The 21,767-nt window shown below is 39.4% G+C and overlaps 1 protein-coding gene across 2 annotated transcripts in view; it reads right to left on the minus strand.

The window, feature by feature from the left end:
- The window catches only part of SNTG1 (syntrophin gamma 1), a 215,569-nt gene that overhangs the window by 64,496 nt on the left and 129,306 nt on the right, over nt 1-21,767 (minus strand). For both annotated transcript variants that reach the window (XM_081917551.1, XM_081917550.1), the window contains 5 exons: nt 20,612-20,655; nt 20,459-20,500; nt 6,040-6,142; nt 4,482-4,564; nt 2,627-2,757 (listed from right to left, as the gene is read on the minus strand). In XM_081917551.1, the coding sequence (XP_081773677.1) occupies nt 2,627-2,757; nt 4,482-4,564; nt 6,040-6,142; nt 20,459-20,500; nt 20,612-20,655 (403 nt within the window). The remainder of the gene's footprint in view (nt 1-2,626; nt 2,758-4,481; nt 4,565-6,039; nt 6,143-20,458; nt 20,501-20,611; nt 20,656-21,767) is intronic.

Here is a 21,767-nt window from a genome sequence, read left to right on the forward strand (position 1 = left end):
TATCCGTATCTTGCTTCATTTTTAATTGTATTTTTATATAAGCTGCGCTAGGAACATAATTGAAGATTGATTGATTGATTGACCGACTGACTGACTGACTGACTGATTGATTGATTGATTGATTGATTAAATAAATGTAAACATTATTCTTGATGTATAATGGGGAACCTGAGTCCATCCCAGTATTGCTGAACTACAACTTCCATCATCCCATGTTATTTGAGGATGATGGGATTTGGACTTCAACAACATATGGAGTGCCATAGGTTCTCCTTCCCTGATTTAATGCACTAAAAGAATGGAGGCACTGGCAAATTTACACCATTGGTGCCACAAAGCATTCCTAAGCATCTACTCAAATGCAAACCCCATTGAGTTCAAATAGATTTACTCCCCAGGTATGTGTGAATAGAACTGAAGCCTAAGTGCATTATAAAGGACAATTATTGTGGAAGAAAACAACAGTGGCTTCATATCTGCAATTCCAATAGCAATGGGTGACTTGTTGGAATGAGTCTGTGCAAAAAAACAAAGAAAGCTTCTACAGGTCTGGACGCAGCATATACATCCTCCCTAATTGTGGAATAGATCACTAGTAACCCAGGTTTATAACTACAGAAGCTAAATCAACACTAAATTTTCAGAGCTAGAATAAATAAAGGGGAAGACTAGAAAGATATCTTTGAACTTTTTAAATAATAAAATAAAGAACAAGACTTTGTAATAAAATCTATCATAACTTTCTTAAGAGTTTCCCCTCCCCATATTCTATAAAAGCACTAAAGCATAATATTCTATATTGGCATGCTCCACTAAATTATAGATTTTTAATGAAAATTCAAATATGATCTGCTTCAAAAACTAATTAGGTGAAGGGCTGAGAACTCAGAATTGATCCAAATAACTTTAATGATTTTCACATTGCACTTTCCCAACATTTGGACATAACCTAAACACAATGAATGTGTGCAATGTATTTATCAATATGAGGGGAGGGCATCCAAGCATTCTGTGTCCGCTATTCTGCACAGCTGACTTATCTGCCGTAATGCTCTGTGGACTGATTTACTACATCCAAATGACAGATAATTATCAAGCCCTATAAAAACCTTTGAAATGCTGAAGCAGTAAGGGCCCAATTTCCTCCAGAAAGTACATGGGTCTGAGTGGCTTAAGAAACACGGGAGCACGATGATATTTCATGCCCTAAAACCATCTCCTGAGTGTGGACTGGAAATTGTACAACAAGTCAATCTGTTCATGATGAATATATGACTGAGATTAGACATGAGAAATATGGGAATTGTAGCTGCAGTTCATTCGAAATCAATCCTCTATCCATTACATCTGGGTGACTTAAAGTCAGACAAATTTTGATAGAAGGTTGATCTGATTTATTTTTTTAAAAGAAAAATTTCAGCACAGGGAATATTATTCTCTGGTTCAGGTTGGTCCAGTGCATTTTGCATTAGCTGTAACAATCCTTCCACTTTAACACTGTGGGGTAGAGGGTGGGCCATACAGATTTTTTCATAGGGATTGCAGGTTGAGAAAAAGAGACCAGCATATTGATTTCTGATTTCCTTGTCCATTAGAAGCCTGCAAATAAACACATACCTTTACCAATATGAATTTGGCCCATCCCACCCTACCTTCCTTTGTCCAATCAGAGTCAACTAAAAACATTTTCCAGCCTAGCGACGTAGAACAGAGCAGGAAGGGCAGTGTCACACACCTGGAAGGAGGATTGGTGCTGTGCAGGTGCCCTGCTGGGACCACAGGTTTGGATACATAGGGGTGCCTTCATCACGTCAACCTCCACACAGCCTTGCCCTTCCCTGTCTCATTAAGTGGCAGAAATACCACCTCCAGAAAGCTAGATACACAGTGCCACTACTCCTAATAAAGTATTCCTGGGTTAGAGCACAGGAAAACACTGAATAGTTTGTCATGGAGACTCTAGTCCTAGTGTCGAGTCTAGCTTCTGAGGAAAAGATCATGGCTGACTGATACTAGGCCTTTTAACGGATTGTTAGCTTATCTAGGCATGGAGATTTGGATGTGAAATTCCTTCAAGCAATCAGTGCCTCCACATGCCTTATAAGGGTTTTGTAGTCATGCCAAAAGTCTCTTAGTTATATTCTTTGCCTCATGCACAACTTGAGAAAGAGCTACATTTCCAGCTAGAAGTAATCATCATGCTCCGCCTGAGTACCAACAGGCTTTAATTTACTTAGCTAAAATTGGATTTTAACCAACTAAGTCATACTCAATAGCTCTACTCTATGACTTACGGAAAAAATCCCATTCTACTTAATATTACTGAGGGTATTTTTTTTTTGTAAATAGTAAGACTCTCTCTCCTTCTCTGATATCTAGAAGTTCGGGGAAAGTTGTACCTTAGCGTATTAATCATATTAGTTTCTAGCACTAACTGTGTTTTACAGCCCCAGCTAACATAACATCTATTTTTCCTTATTAGTAAAAAAAATGCCTTTCTTTCTCTAACGATGGTAAAAAATGATCTGGTAGTTTGAGAGCACCTCTCCTTCTCAGACCCTTCACTTCAAAAATTACAACTGGCATATTCCTGTATATGGAGAAAATATTTCCTTTATCTACTTACCTGCACATATCTGACCCTGGGAGATACTGGGAAAACCGGGAGTGAAGCAACGGGATTAATCGGAGATCACACCACCTCTTCTCCCACCTAAGCCCTGGAGATGTAGGCCATGAAGAACATGAAAGTGTGTCCTGAAAAATATTTCAAACACTTTGATGTTTTGGCGTTACCATCAACAGCTACAATAAACAGTACCTCATTTATATATTACATTACATTTCTCTGCCATTTTTCCACCACAGAGCTTGAGGTGGTTTCATAGTCCTCTTTCTCCCCATTTCATTGTCAAAACAACCATGTGAGATAGGCTGAGAGTCTGTGGTTGGTCCAAGATCACCCAGTGAAAATCTTCTGAACTGGCTAGTTGCAAAATGCTCATCACTACAAGTGGGATATGTATAGCAGGAAAGGTTTTATTTTGTAAGGTTCTCTGGAAAGGGTAACATTAATCTCTACCTTCTATACAAAGAGAGAACTATATACTATACCACATCCTGCAGGATGCTCGTAAGTGAAGCCATCAAATATAAGAAAGAGAGGGCTGGTTTTATTCAATGGGCACCATATACTCAAAAAGGAGAAAGTGAAGGGGTGTTTCTAGAGACGCCAGTGTAATGAGCATTATATCTATATCCTTCCTAAGGACTTCAGATGTTGAGGATAGACCTATCCTAGAATCTGCAATGAATAGAAGAAGCCTGCACCATCGTTATTGCCAATGGTAGAAAAGAAAAACAAACCATTCATGCAACAGAGCTCTGGCTCACATCACTGATAAAGGGAATAACTCTCATGCCCCTCTATTCAGAAGGTGCTTTTACCTTTCTTCATGTGTTCATTTCTATGGATATTATAGTGGCAAAAGAGATAAACTTGTGGTAGGAAAAACAAGCACCCCAACAGGATATGCTGACATTTAAAACGACATTTTCTTTCAATCATTTTGAGGTCATGCAGACATGAAAGGGGGGAAATATTACAAGGGTTGTAAGAAACACTAATCGTGAAGTATTTGTAGCCTCCACAGAAGCAAGAAGTGTCAAAATGTTCTTGATGGAATCTTTCTAGCTGGTTCCAGAGACAGGAGACTACAGAATAATGCTGCAACATTTCAGGTGTTTATTTGAGCCTCTGGGTCTGTCAGCACCCATGATGTATTGCTCAGTGATGTTCAAACAAAGCACAAAAAAGCTTCTTCCATGAGAGTTGGTCTGATACCTTTTTTTACAACACACAAACTTACCTTTGTTTCCAATTAGTTTGGCAGTTTTTTTGAAATCAGACCTTGTTCCAGTTTGGATGTAGCAGTAAAATTGAATTGTCCAGGGGAAAACATAATTAAAATTTAGTGTGGGTTCACTAAGATAATTTGAATTGCAAGCCAAAATAGCGATGAGTGAACACTCCTCCAACCCACATCCAATTTAGAATTACCGTAATTCTGAGGGGGGAAAGAAAGCCAAATAAATGCTGTATGTCCAAAATAAATTATTAGGTCCTGGCATTCTCCTAGTGACATAACAGAGAACACATTGGATGGGACCACCACCATCATTTCACTCTACGTTACTTTCTTTAAGAAAGTGACTGTACTCAACATCTATCCACTTGTCAGTTGTGGTCTCAGTTTGAATTCATTCCAGTACTAAACCAGGAGTTAGCATAAAGTTCTCTCACCTATAGCTGCATAATGAGAAAAGGGTTTTTACAGTACACTTTGCTTCTATGGAGTCTATCTAATATTGAAACTGGCATATTCCCAGCATGCTCATAGATTGTGTAAACTTCTCAGTTAACAGTCATGTGTGGTAAATTTTCAGATTTTTGGCAGCAAGCTAAAAAAAACATTTCTTACCGTATTATTGGGATGGTAGTTAAGATGTAAACCACTATCACACAGAGGTGATGAAGTACCACTGCTTTGATCACTAGGAATGCCTAATAAAAACATAAATACATACAAAAGTGTATCACAGCTTACTGAACTACGCACACTTCATAATCAAAACTGACATTGGTTTTGTCATACAGTAGTTACAATTCAGCCACACATAGGGCACAGCTGTTGCTTCTGCTACAGAGGGTGTTTTAATTGCATTACAAGGATACTAAATGCATCAGCTCTCAAAAACCACCATGCATATGAAGATCATCAAAGAGGACTGAAGGGATGGGGAGTTCTTTGCCATGCAAAGCAATCTTACAGGCTTGTGATAACCAGATGTTTTCCCTATTTTTTTAAAAAAAACTGCATTGCCATCAAGGTACAGATTTATAAATGTCAACACTGTTTTATGATCTGCATTATCTTTTACATTCTATTTTGATACACCACCCAGGTATTCTATGAAAGTAGAGCCATTTATAAATTCTGAAGCAAATAACTGTGGTGATCCTAGATTATTTCACCACCCCCAAATAGTCTTCTGGCTGTAAAAAAGAAAGTAGGTGTGCGAATTCTACTGTGTACATGTAGTATTTTTGAAACTTGAAAGGAGTGAATTGTTTTGACAATATCAAATGAATATAAAATATCTTCATTAGTATGAATAAAGGAGAAACTGGTATAATGATAGAAATGAGAACACCTTCAACAAGTTAATCAACATTTGAAAATAAATGAATATAATGCAACGGGAATTATTTAATGGGTAGGAGGCTATTTGAATTCATTTCAGAAGCTTTTTTAAAACAATATTTTCCATTTCTTAATTAAAAGGCTGAGGGAAACCCTGGTGATAATCTTCACAGGGCAACTATAGCACACAGACAGAGCGATCTCAGACTATGCACTAGTCCCTACAATTTATTAAAATTATAGAAGGAAGACAGCTGTCTCTCCATTTCTGCTATTTCCCAATAAGACTAATCAGTTTAAATGGTTGAACAAAAACAAAATACTGATCACTATGGACTCCATTAATCTTCACTTAAAGCAGAGCAATCTGTTCAAGCCCATGACTGCAATTTAAAATGAAAAGTCCTCAAGACAGATATATTCACTCTCAATTGCCAAGTTAAGAGGGAGAAATGCCAATCCTTCTCCAAATCTCTGCCATTATGTATTAATCTAGAAATGAAATGCAAATACTCTGGACAAATTATCGTTAAGTCAAAGAACTTTAACAGCACTCAAAGCAAGTTGTAATCAGTTGAGAGCATAACATCATCTCTAAAGCAAAGGTTTAAAATGAAACACTCAAAATCAGCTCTAGGGAGAAACTCATGCAATTCTCAGCAAAAATAAGCAAACAAAAACCAAACTATGATTTGTAAATTAACAAAGGCAGGGCAATTCACAGAAGCAGGCTTAAAAAGTAGTAATGTGAAGTGGCTCTGGGGCTCCTATGATAGATTCAAGACTTGGGTTTGTTTGGGATGTTGTTGTTTTTTAAAAAACAGTTAATACTTACATGCACAGTCTTCGTTGAGGGGCAGTTTGAGAAACGCAGGTGCTCTTTTGAGAAAGGATACAGTTAGGGTCACTTCTTCTCCAGCATTCCGAAGAACCTGGACCTGAAGATTAAAGATGGAGATGTAACACACACATACAAGCCAAAATTACATTCTACCCTTCACACACAATTGCACAGTTGCTTACTGTACAACACAAAAGGAAATGAACAATAAAAGCAAACGTGCATTTTTAAGCTTTACGGTTATATTCTGGTTTCCTTAAAATTCTTCACAGACAAATTTTCCAAACCCTTCTCTTCTTTAACAAAGTTGACTTTGGTGCAAAATCCAGCGAGAGGAGGGAATTCTGTGGATGCCAAAGCAGATGAACCCACAGCTGTACAGTCAATCACCCTTCAACCAGTAGACTCATGAGGTTGTGAAAAGGGCCTGCATGGCCAGGCTAAACCTTGCACAGTTGTGATTAGCATTCCAGAACATGATTATTTCCAGAAGGAAGGAACAACGTTCCATTGAAATTGTACAAGAGGGGCTTGGATAATATCATTTCCCCTCTGATCATAAAAGGACACCATGAGCAGTCTTCTTCTCCCTTTCTGCCTATAACAAGGCAGTCTCATTGGATAAATCAGTATGAAGACACCCCATGTAAAAAATATAGTGCATGGGTAGCTAAACCTTTCTAGTCTCACAGAAAAAACCCCTCTAATAAATAAAATTCTATAGTAAATAAATGCGTATTGGTGGAATCTGTGTTTTGATTCTCACTTTGGACTAACAAAAAACATCTCTGAATTTTTCCTCGGTGATTTAAAAGAAATGTGTGCTTCCCCTTCTCTTCTGTTACAAGAATTACCCAGAGTCACTTCATCCAGATTATCAAAACTGTTCTCACTAGTGTAACAGCCAGACCATCTATCAAGAATTGAATTGTCTGTCCCTGTGCTGCTCTCACAGATATGAGCAAATGTTTCACAGTAATTTGACACAGTGGAAGTCATGTAAACTTTGCTGAGCATCCCTTTCCGAAAGTGGGACACACTTGATCACAGAAAATATCAAAGATGATGCTACTTAGAAGGTTGTAGCAAGCAATGCACAACTGAAAGAAAAAGGTAGAGAAAAAGGTATCACCAGCAACATGCAGAAATTTAAGAGAAGACACCTACCTCACAAAACGTAAGGTGTACGGAAATGTTAAAATAGGTATACAAAACTGAGCTTCAATTTGTACTGTTAATAATCTTGCTATCTCAGGTCCACTGAAAATAATCGCCGAGTCCTTCAGTTTACAACATTAAAACTGCCCTATTCTAACCCAACACTTTAAACATTTTTGCTGCTGAATATATACGTTCGCACTCTACTTCATACATCTGCTAAAGTATACAGTTGCCAGCAAAAGCTCGTTGCTCACTAATCGGACAGTCTCTTTAAAAAGTATACCACAGTAATGTTTATTTTTGCTGCTTCAGACCTTAAAAATACACTGCTTCGCCATGTTGGTGCATATGGTGAAGAAAGGCACATTGGTGGTGTTTTTTGAAAAAGTCTGGTTGATGGAATGCATACCACTTTATGTTTAAATAGTGGGTTTCAGAACACAGGAACCTTTTAGACTCCTAGGAATCATGACCCTGGAGTCTAGCAGCGACCAGAACACCAAACCAGGGGCTAAAGTGTCACTGGCAAAATCAGAATTTATTGTTGTAAAACGATGGGTTGCTAGTTGGATGGGGAGAATGTGATGTGGACAACATCCAAAAAAATCAAGGTGCATGCAAGTTTTAATCCACATTAAGCTCCCACCATGGGAAGGAGTTATGGTGGTCCTAGGAATATCTTGCGTAAATGTCTTGGTCTATACTACTGACAGAAAGGTGCCCTTTGGCCCTGCAGAAGATCTGACCACTCCCCTTCCTCTTTATTCTCTCCATGATGCCCTCTTCTCCCTTTTTGAAACAGACTTCATTTCTATCTTCTGGCTACATGTGGTTAAGATACTAAGATACAAACAGGCATGAGATTTCTCAAATACCTTAAAACACTGGAGCTACATATTTTAAGCAGCTCTTTAATATTCTAAATGTCATGCCCTTCAAAACTGCTCCATTTTTTTAATAATTTAAATTTTAAATCACAATCAAAGTAGACCTTTATGAGCTGATTTAAATGTGGGATGCTTTTGTTATTGAAATTTGGTTACAGACACCCCAGAGAACGCACAAAAATAAGAATAAAAGCTTAATAGATAAATGACTAGAAATGTTACTATAGCTTTTTCAATATTTCTTCTAAATAATGCTTGACATCATTAATAAATGTCAGCCAGAGATGAAGTGCTCTAATCGGGCATCTTACTTTACAGTATTTGTATTCTCGGGTCATCCGCCATGACTGAAAGCTCTGAATTGCTGAACACTCTATATAGATTCCTCCATATCCCTCAGCGTTGCAATAGTAGTTTATTAAAAGTATTTTCAGACATGGCAGAAGACACAAAGTACTCTGAATACAGTAGTCTAATTTCACATGTGTTATGCAAGATACATTGTGGTTCAGCTCCTTAGAACTCAGTAATCTTATTTATGCTGAGCAGCCTTTTGTCTAACTCCAACCGCAAAAAGGATGGGGATGGTTATTCAGAAACTGCTTGGATGAACATGAAAACACGGTGGTTGAAAACTGACAGAAAGGGCTGACACATGAGCTTTGTAATGTAACATAAAAGGGGAGGCATATTTTGTCCTAATGTTGTGGCCCAGTTCATACATATCTGAGAGAATGATGCGATTTATATAGTGGAGGAATGAAGGCAACAACAGTTTTGAGAAAATCAGTCACATGCAACTTTTCTCTGCATTTCTTTTGGGGAAGGGGAATTGGAATTGCATTCACAAATGCCGCACCTGAGCCACTTCTCAGCCAGATGAAATACTTTGCCTGCTCAGAAACATGAACCTATATTGGGTCACCAGCCCTACTCTACACAGCCGGATTTGTAAGAATGTCAATAAGATGTAGAATAAGGGAGAGTGGAAGTGTCTGCGAGCTGGATTCATTATGTAATGCTAATCTAGAGAGAAGAAAATTTTCAGGTGGGTATGTCAAACACAGTCCCACACTGAACAACTCTGTGTCAGAGACTAATCTGTAACCACAATGCCAGATGTAGGGAACTTTTGGCTCTCCAGATGTTGCTAAACAACAACTCATATCTGCCCCCAAAGCATGGTCAATGGCCAGTGATGATGGGAGTTGTTATTCAGCACATCTCCATTCTATGTCCAACAGAAAAGTGTTTGTGCTGTTGTTATTTTGGCCACTGGTTCCAGATTTTATAGGAGAGATCCAAAGTATGGCTTAAGCTCTCAAAATATTTTTCTTTTATTTCTTTCAATAGCAGACTTCCATTCTCTATCCTAAACTCCCCTCATGGAATGGGCAGGGCTGGCATGGTTGATTAGCAAACCCCTTTGGAGTAAGGAAATTGGTTTCTTTGTTCTTTGTATCTGACCTATGTGTGATCACACTTGAAAAATGAGCCTCAGTACATGTTACTGAACACACAGTGATGCTGGGCACACTCTTTTTAATATAGGATTTGTTAGACAGATTTATTTCTATTACCCAGCTTTATTTATAAATCACCCTTGAAAAATAATTTTAAATTCATTTTTGCATACTAAAAATATTATTAGCAAAAGAAAGGTAACTAAATGGATAGAAGAAAATCTTTTAAAGAACTTGAATGAACTTTTGCAAGCTTTCCCCCCTACTAGCTGAGCTCTCCAGAACCTTGACAGTGGCATAAAACAAAATCCTTTGACAAATCTGTTTTTGAAGTAATGCTTTTGATCAATACTTGCAGCTCTCTCAGCTTAGTACGTAGGCTGCTCTGCCTCCAATCTCTGTTGAGAAAGATATTTTTGTACTGCAGCAAATGCTTTCTCTGACAAAATTAGTCTTGTCACCTGCAAACCATGTGAAAACTTCCTTTCTTGCCTGCTTCAGCCCATCCACATAATGATAGCCTTTCATACACAGATGAATAATTGCACTGCATCTGTGAGACATAACTTGTAAAACCTCTGAAAGTAGTTTTTGCTTTCTCCCATACACTTTTTTTTTTTGCGATCATCCATGCCACTGGTTCAGCAATACAGGGAAACCTATAAACACATTTTTGTCCCATCCCTATTTTGCAAAATCTGAAACCTACACTAAAATATTAGGCTCCCAACAAGAGGAATAGATAGGCAATGAAATAAAGTCCTATATAATAGTTCAGCTTCCCCGTTTCCCCTGAAATTATCTTTCATGGGCAGTGCAAACTGAAGTTAAGCCATGGGCAGGCTAGACACAACCTACAGGCCTTAATTTTTCTTCTCTATACCTTAAAAAAACCATATACACAATAATATGTCTTTAAAAAACAGGTGAAGCCTGCTAAGCCTGATTTAAGATTAGTATCCAGCACACGTTACACACTCCATTGTTTCAATTGCATCTTCCCTAACCTGGTGCCCTGCTGATGTTTTTTTCAACTACAACATTAGTCAGCTCCAGCTGGTTTGGTCATGGGCTCCAGTGTATCGAAAATTGGTTTATAGGATACCTGCAGCTACTGAATCTTCTGTCATCTAATCTGTTCTTTCTCAGAAGCTTCTTGTGTCTCTATCTTATTCTCTAGACCTGAACTGAAAATAAGAGCTTGCTCTTGGGAGCTCTTTCTCATATTTGGATGACAGGAAAGAGCCTTATACCAAGACAACCCATTGGTCCATCGAACTCAGTATTTTCTGCTCTGACTGGCAATGAGTCCTCAGGTGTTTCAGGTAGGGTTTCCCCCCCCCAGACCCACCTTGGAAATATCAAGGATTGAACATGGGACCTTCTGCCTGTAAAGGTTATTATGCTAGGCTATTGAGCTACAGCCCACCCTCATAGAGAGCTTCATAGATTTTTCTAAAAACAAAGGGCTCCCCTATTTTCTCCAAATACTTTGAGCAAGTGAGATGATTTTACATCTGTAGGTTGATAAACAACTCTAAAATGAAAAAAAAATACTGGGTCAGCATTCTAGCACAGTGCTGAAAAAAAATGAAAGCAACTAGCTTAAATTGTTCAGGGTGTTCACTGATGAGCGTAACGGTGATGGCTTGAATGCATTGGAAACGATAATGCTTATCACAATTCATCTTTAATTTTGTCCCATTGCAGCTTTTACTTCACTTCCATTTCATATTCCTAATTAGGCAATAATCCCAGAGAAATCCATTCTTGCCAGTGGTTAATTGACATTCAGAGTACAACTTCTATTATATCCATGGTTTTATAGCTGGAAATATCTGAATGGCTCTTTCTCCCTTGGACACGAATCTGCAATATCAACAACAAAAGAAACACTAACACGATCTTTAAAGTGTCACTGGCCTCGTTTACAAGTCAAGCTATGTCAAGCTATGGCTTAGGGCAAACATGCAAGTGTATGACCTTTGGAAGAGGAGATCACAGCAGCTTTGATCCCCTCCAGTTGTTCTGCTGCTAGTCTGCACTGATCTAAGCATAGTTTGCCTTAGCATGTCCTCAGAACTCAGGTCCATGATTTAGCTCTCCAGGGCAAACCACAAACTGTAAACCATAGGACAAGTCTTTGTTGCAGCTCAAGTTAACCTGAAAAGAGCTAAAGAACAAGCCCAGGCTTGCCAATCTCCCTTCTGGAAGCACCAGACACTTGTTTGGAAGAGCAAAGTGAAACACAATATCACAGTTGTGTGGAAATTCTGTTTTGAACAGGCCATAACTAAATAGTATTGAAAAACAGAATCTGTTTTATTTGCTGTTAAGAGATGAAACTAAAAAGCTGCTAAACAAGTTTATGCAGAATGAGCAGCTTAGGGGAACAGAGATAAGAGGGAGCACTCTCTAAAGCAACATCCAAAGAAATGTAAAAAGAGAGATTTGGAGAGGGGAGCCCTCATGCTTAGAACAAGTATATATATATATATATATATATATATATAGAGAGAGAGAGAGAGAGAGAGAGAGAGAGAGAGAGAGAGAGAAACTTTGGAGTCAGGAAATTAGTGGAACATAAGGAAAGTGAACAGGATAAAGGACAAGGCCCTAGAAGCAGTCCAATGATGAGAAGGGTGTCTGTGCTCTTGGCAGCAATTGTCCCACCCAATGTACTCTGAAGAAAAAGGATACAGACGTACCCTGTTTGTTGAACGGAATCCATTCTGGAAGTCCGTTCAACTTCCAAAAACATTCAATAAGCAAGGCACGGCTTCCAATTGGCTGCAGGAACTTCCTGCAATCAATCGGAAACCGTGGAAGCCATGTCAGACATTCAGCTTCTGAAAAACGTTCGCAAACTGAAACACTCACTTCTGGGTTTGCGTCGTTTGGGAGCCAAAACGTTCAAGTTGTAAGGCATTTGGCTTCCAAGGTACTATTGGTGCTCTTAGGAGCCTCTGAGGGTGAGAAGTGGTGAATAACAAAGAGGATGGTACTGAACATCAGTGGAAACTGGGTCACAAGGAAAACAGATTGTTGCCTACCTTGCAAAACTACCACCTGATAATTATAGCTTTCCTTTTTCATGCTAGACTCAGAAGAGAGCAGGTCAAATATTTTCCAATCGTAGTTGACATAAAATGATAAAACTGTGATAAAACAAAATTGCCAAGTATCTATTTGCACTCTTCCACACTATTACAATTTGACCCTTCCTTTCAAAAGCCCCCCCAATCTTTTGAGAAAATAGGTACTTAGCAATACAGTTCAGAAAAACCATTATTAAAGTACATCTTGTTTACAATACACCACTAGGTCAATCATAATTTGGTCATTTAGTTGCTGGTAATTATTATAATTTGCTTATTGACATGAATTAGTGGGTGGAAAACTGCAGTTAGTACCAATCTTGCAACAATCACACAATATTGGCATTAGCTTTGCTCAGATAATATCCTACCCCCACTACTTTTGGAATTATGCTCAAGGTGAAATCAGAAGTTGAGTTCAGACTTAGGCACTCTGTTGACAAACACACCTATGGCTGTGAAAAAATGATAGGCTGAATAAGGAGACTGAGTGCACATTTGAAATCAGGAGCTTTCTGCTTCTCACTGCAATGCCTGCAGGGTGCAACAGCCCATAGAGTACATTCAGGAAGATCTGGGGCTTCGCAAGATTTTACCGGGCCTTGCAATTGCTCAGACAGCCCAAAATCTAGAGCTGTATGTGGAAGGAAGCATATTCCTATGTTGTCTAGGTAACACATTCTCTCTTCCAGTGCTCAAAGGTAGCAGCAGACAATGAATTTTCTACAGCACAGGACAAAGGAGAATGTGCTTCTGGCTAAGGAGTGTACTTCCTTTCTTAGCACACTTGAACAGTGACAGTTTTATTGTTGACCCACAAAGTACATTGCCAGAACAGAAGTGTTCCACCTAGTTGCCTGAACATCTTGGTAATTTTCACCCTCTTCACTGCATGGTCACAGGGTGGCATGATACTTCCATGGCTACATGATCACTGGCTAGTTAGGATCAGACAGCAAGGTAGATGATAACATGATGCCCGAGGAGAAGGAAAATGATAGTCATAAAAGAAGGTGACATGATTTGGGGGCGGGGGGGGGGGCATTTTGCCCCAAAGGTTTTTGCTAGTGATCATTTGGCTCAGCCCTCATCTTGGCAGTCTATCAACAACCTCTGCTAAGCAGTGAGTCTTAATTGTTTGTTTATTATTGTTTGTTTAATATGTCTATTTTTAGTCTGCCCTTCATTCATTTTGTGATCCCAGAGTGTTCTGCAGCATAATGGGTTGCATCCAACTAAGTTTTACTCAAGTAGACATGCAAATTAATAGACCCAAGTTAGCTGTGTTCATTAATTTCAATGGGTCTACTCTGAGTAGCAGTATTGGCTACAAATCAGTTATGACAAGTACAGACAGGTAAAAACACAGTATTGAGAAGTTCAGTTGTACAGGAACCTAGAGCTGAAGTGATAACAATTATAATGCATTTTCATACCCTCCAACATTTCTCCGATGAAAATAGGGACGTCCCATTCCATAACGATAATTTTACTATTTATACCACACACATCTGACTGCATTGGCCCAGCTCTCTGGGCAGATTCCAGCATATATAAAAACATAATAAAGCATTAAACATTAAAAAAAAACACCTTCCATATACAGGATTGCCTTCTGATGGCTCGGGAGTCTGATAATGCCATACCCTCCAACATTTCTCCAATGAAAATAGGGACATTCTAAGGAAAAGTGGGACATTCTAGGATCAAATCAGAAACTGAGACAGCCGTTCTAAATCAGGGACATCCCTGGAAAATAGGGACAATCAGAGGGTCTGCAATTTTATCATTATCCACATAATACAAATATAAAATGTATATATTTATCTATGCTGGTGGTTAGTGTGTGGATATGTTAAATTTCCAATATGTTATCTAAGTCTGGCACACACAACAGATGGTGTTTGTACATACATAGATATTAATTCACTTATTACTTATCAGGGGTGTGTGATTCAGCTCATTCATGATTTGCCCAGATGCAGCTGAAACTTTAAAAATATGGGATCCTTTTGGTTTGAGAGTAAAGTGGACCAGTAGTACCCTCTACCCCTCTCACCTTCTCTCTCTCCCCACCTCTCTCTGGGCTGGCTCTGCCTTATAGCTTTACAAGAGACACATGCTCTTGAGATATGAAATACCGTATTTTTTGCTCTATAAGACTCACTTTTTCCCTCCTAAAAAGTAAGGGGAAATGTGTGTGCGTCTTATGGAGCTAATGCAAGCTGCGCAGCTATCCCAGAAGCCAGAACAGCAGGAGGGATTGCTGCTTTCACTGCGCAGCGATCCCTCTTGCTGTTCTGGCTTCTGAGATTCAGAATATTTTTTTTCTTGTTTTCCTCCTCCAAAAACTAGGTGCGTCCTGTTGTCTGGTGCATCTTATAGAGCGAAAAATACAGTAATTCATGCCTCTGAATACCAATTGCTGGGAATCCCAAGTCAGTAAGAGTGCTATTCTGCTCAGGTCCAGTTTTGTGCTTCTCATAGGCATCTGGTTGGCCACTGTGAGGACAGGGTCCTGGACTAGATGGGCCACTGGCCTGATCCAAAAGGCTCTGACCCAAGCAGCCCTCCAGTACTGCTAAGTGGCCCAAACAAAGGGCTTTTGGAAACAGGTTTTGAGAACTTAGCCAATGATTGAAGAAAGGCCAAACTTGTCCAAACCTATTTATTTTGCTCTTCTTATGCTATTTCTGCCTGCTTTTTCTGTCTAATAGGAAGTCTCTCTGTGGGTATCAGTTTTTCACTCATATTTTACAAAAGAGACTAGCTAAAGTGGTTGGTTAAATGCTTCCTTGAAAAAGGCCTATTTTAGGACTCGGTATCCAAGATTGCCTGTCTCAAAAATAGGCCAGTGGCAGCAATTAAAGGCCAAACTAGGCGCAATGATTTTCATTTTAGTACTTAGCAGCTCCTAAAGGACTGCCTTGCTAACTGGGGGGAGTGATACTCTGAGAGATGATCTTAACCATTTCCTTCCATGCTCCTTCTGCAATCTAAATCCACCTCCCTCAAAAAACCAAACCCTGTTGTTATCTCTACAGGGAGGGGAAAAACCTTTACCAAAGTCTGTTAAATTGATGGCAGGGTAAAATTACATTGCACAATTTACAGGAGACAAGTCTCTTTTTTTTAAAAAAAAAAAGAATATTCAAGATTGTTTCACTGGGTGAACATACCCTCCAACATTTCTCCTATGAAAATAAGGACGTCCCATTCTATAATAGTAATGTTACTATTTATACTCCACACATCTGATTGGATTGATCCAGCCTTCTGGGCAGATTACAACATATATAAAACATAATTAAACGTTGAACATTTTAAAAACTCTTCCTTATACAGGATTTCCTTCAGACAGCTTGGGGGTTAGGTAACTCCATAGCCTCCAACATTTCTCCAATGAAAATAGGGATGATCCTAAGAAAAGTGGGAAATTCCGGGATCGAATCAGAAACCAGGAAAGCTTCTCTAAACCAGGGACATCCCTGGAAAATAGGGACAATTGGAGGATCTGGGTGAAGGCAGCAGAAGACCACTTCCACAAAATTCAGCCTCATGGAGCTTGAGACCAGTTAACTTAGTGTGTTACCTTGCCCCACAGAAGCCTATTTGAAGGCTTCCATTTGTGTGACTTGCACTTTTACAAGTGCCACACAGTGTCTGTTCCACATTTGGCAGAGGTTGCAAAGTGCAGCACCTGTACTTTGGAATGCGCTGCCTATTGACATTAGGGCAGGCACCCTCAAAATTCTGTTTTAGACACCTGCTAATAACTTATTTCAGCAGGACCACCCAGATATATAATTTAGTTACCTATACCTGTTTTAAAAGTTTTAATGATTTTATCTTTGTATATTTGTGTGTGCGTGTGCATGTTTATATATAGATATACATACACACACTTGCTTTTATTTGTGATGGTTTTATGTATATTTGTTTTTAATTGGACACAGCTGTGTTTTATCTCCAGTTTCATTTGTGCACCACTTTCTTGTTGTTGTTTTCTCAAAAGGTTTATAAATCTTCTAAATAAATGGTAAAGCAAAAGAAACCCCAATAATAACACAATTAGCTGACATCAAGTCTGATTTGGCCCTAAGAAACAGTCTTTGCCTATAAGCAGTGTTTTTTTTTTCGAGAGAGAAATGTTTAGGGGTACCCTCATTTTCCTACTCATATTGAAATACTGCCCCTCAATGAGGCCAAACCTAGATTCACAAAATGTTTAGGGGTATGCATGCCCCTGCATACCCCCAGAAAAAAGCACTGCCTATAAGTAAATATACTGTGTAGTTGTGGACTGAGGGTCCTCTCTAAATGTGACCATAAGTTTCAAGGCATTAGAAGGTTTAAAAAATAAAATAAAAAAGAAGTCCACAAAACTTTGCATTTGTTACTAATACAGCACATTAAAACACAGCATATTTTTGCATTGCCATCAATTTAACATACTTGGGGAAAGTTCATATTCTGTGAAGAACTGAAAACAACAGCTTGTGAAGCACTCCAAACAACAGCACTTTCCATTTTAACATACACTCATTAGATATGGGCCAAAGCTCTCATGGACAGGGAAATTAAGACAGAGAGGCAATGAGATGACCTGCCTTTGTGTGCATCAAATATCTGTTTGCACCAGATTTATAATAAGGTTTTGTTTGTTTTTCTTTCATGCACTTTTCTTTGAACTCACAAACAGCAGAGCTCCGGGATAATACATGAAAGGGAGCAAAATGTGTTTGTTTCCCAGGAAGGAGGTGACTATGGCCACAGGCCGGCCTGTCTGTTGAGTCGCATGGTGCTTGTCTCAGGCACCAAGGAAGGTGGGAGTTGAGCAGTGACATGAACTCATTGTGGGAGGAAAAAAAATTGTGGATCTGTATAACTTAAGAAAGATTTAAAACGTTGGTGTGTGTGTAATGCTATCCCTTCATGACTGAGCCACACAGCAAGATCTTTCAGCCCAAATACCTCAGATCTTTCTAACTGTAGATAATAACAAATGCATATGGGCCTTCTATAGAGAAATGACGGTTCTGTCACCACATCCTCTCCTTCTACCACCACTTTTAAAATTCCCAGCTTTAATATATAAACATAAATGACTAACTAGGGAAATGTCTTGCAACAATATTAGGGCAGCAGCTAGAAACAACTTATCTCCCCACTCCTCCAAGGCCAGGCCAGCCTGAGGAACCAGGTATACAGGAAAGACAGATGGCCTGCTTCTATAGGAGGGTAAGGTGTGATGGTCAGGCAACAGGAAAGGGACCACAGGCAGTGGCTCATCAAAGAATGCCAAAGCAAGGATTCCCCATTGGGAACATGAGATGGGAAATGGAGAAATCCAGCCCATTCAATGCCTGGCCTAAACATACATCCAATCCCCCACAATTCACGAGACAGTTTATTCAATTTCCCCATTGTTTTCCTAACTGTTATTTTCTGCATTATATTTAAGCTTCGACAAGACTTAGATCAAGTTTAGCGCTCATTTCTGTGTTCTTTGCAAATGGTGTTTTTTCCCCCTGGAAGCCAGTAACACTGAAATGAGCACTAAAATATTTTCTGCTATACTTTCAAAAGTTTTGTGTGTGTGTGTGTGTGTGTGTGTGTGTGTGTGTGTGTGCTGCATGAAAGCTCAGTTTAACAGTTAAGGATATGTTGTGAGAATTGAATAAACTGTCGTGAATGCAGCCAGTGAAGAGCAAATGGATCCCAATTGATTTTGGGGTAAGCCTCTTTCTACTCACCTCTAAGCAGGCTGCTGCAATGTATACATACCAGATGTGAAACCCTTGTGGTAAGCCAGAAGCGGCAAGTGATGGGAATCTGGGGCCAGGCACAGAGGTGAACAATTTGATGCCCACAGATTAGAGATGCCAGATGGGGGAGTGGGCATTTGGGCTGTGTAGGACATGAGCTCTGTAGCTCTGTAAGATAGAACAGGAATGGCTGCCTAGTTGAAGACAGAAGAGAGAAGAAGAACAGCTCCGGGATCTGATAAGCACCACAGTGGAGGAGTGGAGGGCTCAATCATAATATTCTGCTTAGGATGTCCTGTTCCTTGAATATTGCCACAGTCCTTTTACTGAAGTGCCCCTCTCAAATTTCTAAAGACATTTCTCAGTCCAGTCATTACTGATTCATTTATATCTGCTTTGTTTTGATTGTTGCAGGAGAAGAGTCATCTATAAAAGTATCCAGTTCATGTATTGCATAGGGTTGGACTAGATGATCCTCAGGGTCCCTTCCAAGTCTACCATTCTATGATTCTATGGCTGAAGGTTTGCAAACAAGTACCCACTTTTCATCTCTGCCTAAGGTTTTGGTTAAGCATTTGTCAGGTGCTAAAATATAAGCATGGCTGGCTGTGCAAATTATAACCGAAAAGAAATATTAATCCTAGAAAGCATAATCAGGTTAACAAGGGTGCCGGCATAATTTCACAAACATTTCATATCTTGCTTCATTGACTCTGAACACAAAACAATGACTTACTAGCATAGCTATATGGCACTGCACTCAAAAATACAACCAAACCTTTTCCTGAAGCCCCAATATCTCATTTTGCTCCCACAGAGAGATTTTCTGCATTAGCTTAACTACTGACTAAAGTAATCTGATCACCAAGGCTCGAAGACACAGTAAATAAAAATCTCAGTTTTAGTATACAGAAGCCTAGCAAAGGATTAAGCTGCTTTTGCAAACAAATCAGACTCTGAAAGTTGATGAGCCATATATGAAATAAGCACAAAACTAAAAAGGAAGTACAGCTCCAAGAAATGGGATTAGGAAAATAACTTAATTCGTTATTGAACCTCATATAATGCAATATACAATTAAAAAGAAAAGAGTTTCTTTAGGAAATCAGTAGCTCCTTTACATTACTGTTTAATGCACAATTTTGTAAGAGTCTATAACTCTTATTTTTAAAAGAGCTATAATTCCCTTGAATTTACATCTTCAAAGCATTCTTAAATCACTCAACTATGCAAGACATCTTATCTTTTAGAGCAGTGCTGGGGAACCTGTGGCCCTCCAGATGTGGCTAGACTACAACTCCCATCATCTCTGACTATTGGTCATGCTGGCTGGCGCTCATGGGAGTTGTAGACCAGAAACACTTCAATGGCCACAGGTTCCCCAGACCAAACTGAGTGAGAAACTATTCATGCAATTAGCAATTGTGTGAACTACTTTGAAAAAGTAAACAAAATGTGTGAGGAAGCTCAGTCTAAACTGAGACCTTGTAGGGGGGAGGATATTTAACTCCTTACTCCATGCTACAGTCCCAATCCAGATCAGCCACACCCACACACAAATTTGCACTGGAGTAAGTGCTTCCACTGGCACCTCAACCATACTGAGCTGTTCACATTAAGGGGTTCCACTGTAGACATCTGTGCTCAACGTGTGGGTGCAGGCTGTTGGGGTGGGCCCAGTACACTGACCCTCACTCCTCTATTTATACACGAGAGCTTTCCACACATCTGGTATGTACAGGGAGTGCTGCTTAACCAGACATAATAGTATTGCTTAAAGGAGGTACACACAGCACACCAGAAATAAAGGACCTACAAATCCTAAGAAAGCAGAGGCTCCCTTAGGCTGTAACACAACTGAGGCCAGTAAACCATTTCTATGGTAAAGTTACAATATTCAAAGGTTAGATCATTTAGCAATCTTGGGATCATTGATCTACTTACAGAGCATAGCGATGAACACTGTGACAGAAGTGCAGCTATGCTGACTTTTATTAAGAACCGCAATGGTTTTTAGAAAAGGAGTATAAGCTCACCACTTCTTCATGCCTGCATTTTCTTACATTAATTCCATTAATCTGTTGAGTTTAAAAAAAAGAAAAGACAATTTTGAGCATTGGCTTCATTTAGGTTAGACTTCACATTATACTTGGGACTAAAACCTGGCAAAAGTGAATGGGTTTGCCTACCTGTAGAATTGCATCTCCTATGAACAGCAAGCCCGAGAGTTCCGCTAAAAAGAAAGAGAAAATAAAGGAAAGGTGTGCTTTTCATTTCAACCTTTCCTCTCTATTTTTCCATTAGCTGCATCAGTGGAGCAGGATGTGAGCAGGACAATGAGAAATAGGTGACAAAAGAAAACAAATCCATGACAGGTTTCATATTTCACATTTACATAGATAATTAATATTTTCTGAAAGTATTATTGAGGAAATTTATTTCCCCTTTTGCATCTAGGACATGTTTCTAGTCTTGAACCCTGAAAATGTAAAGAACAGCTGCAGCTCTTGTTTCTAAATACAGTTATCAGGCTTAAAGGCTGCAGTGGATCTTGTGATCTGAGTGACATTTTGCAGGGATTCTGCTAGAGATTGACACATCTATTTCTTGACCCGGTCATTTTCCATCCAGTTTCTGTGCTTTAAAAAAATCTGCCCAAAAGACATTTAAATATAAATCTCTGATCTCAAACTAAACATTTTAAATGCATTTTTTTTTGGGGGGGGGGGGGGTGTTAGCTAAGAAGAACATCACAACTCTCACAGAAATGCAAACTCAGATGGACCGCTAGTTTCCAATTTGCACATTAGTCTGTGATGTGCATTCAGCCTCATAACTCTAGCCAAAGAAGGGAACTGCTATGGAATTTGCTCTTGCTGGCCACAGTCCACCTCCTCCTCAACCTTATGCACAACTTGACTGAAACCTAATTGGATACATATTAGTGCACCCGAGGCTTCTGGGGTGTTTTGTTGTGCAGATGGCGCTCCATGAAAACAGAAGCTTCTCAGGCATTTTGGGAATGCTTGGCACACTGCACGCGCACCACAGCTACAATAATCTGTGCTGTACATATAAAACGGTTCAGGGACAATAATTAGGCTTGTATTGAAGAGGGTTTTAAAGCATGTGAGCCTAAAATTCACAAAGGAAATTCTATTTTATTTTAAATGTGCAAAGTGTGAGGAAGGGTTGCAGGCCCAATGCTCCCCGCATCTGCCTTGTGTCTCCGGCATTTCCACATATGGCAGGGAGAGAACCCTGTCTGAAATCCTGGACGGCTGCTTCCTGTTACTGTAAACAATCAGGGGTGGAGGAAGGGGGGCGGTGGGGGCAGTCAGCCCT

Source organism: Podarcis melisellensis, assembly GCF_964234715.1.
Source record: "Podarcis melisellensis genome assembly, chromosome: 7".
Classification (NCBI taxonomy): domain Eukaryota; kingdom Metazoa; phylum Chordata; class Lepidosauria; order Squamata; family Lacertidae; genus Podarcis; species Podarcis melisellensis.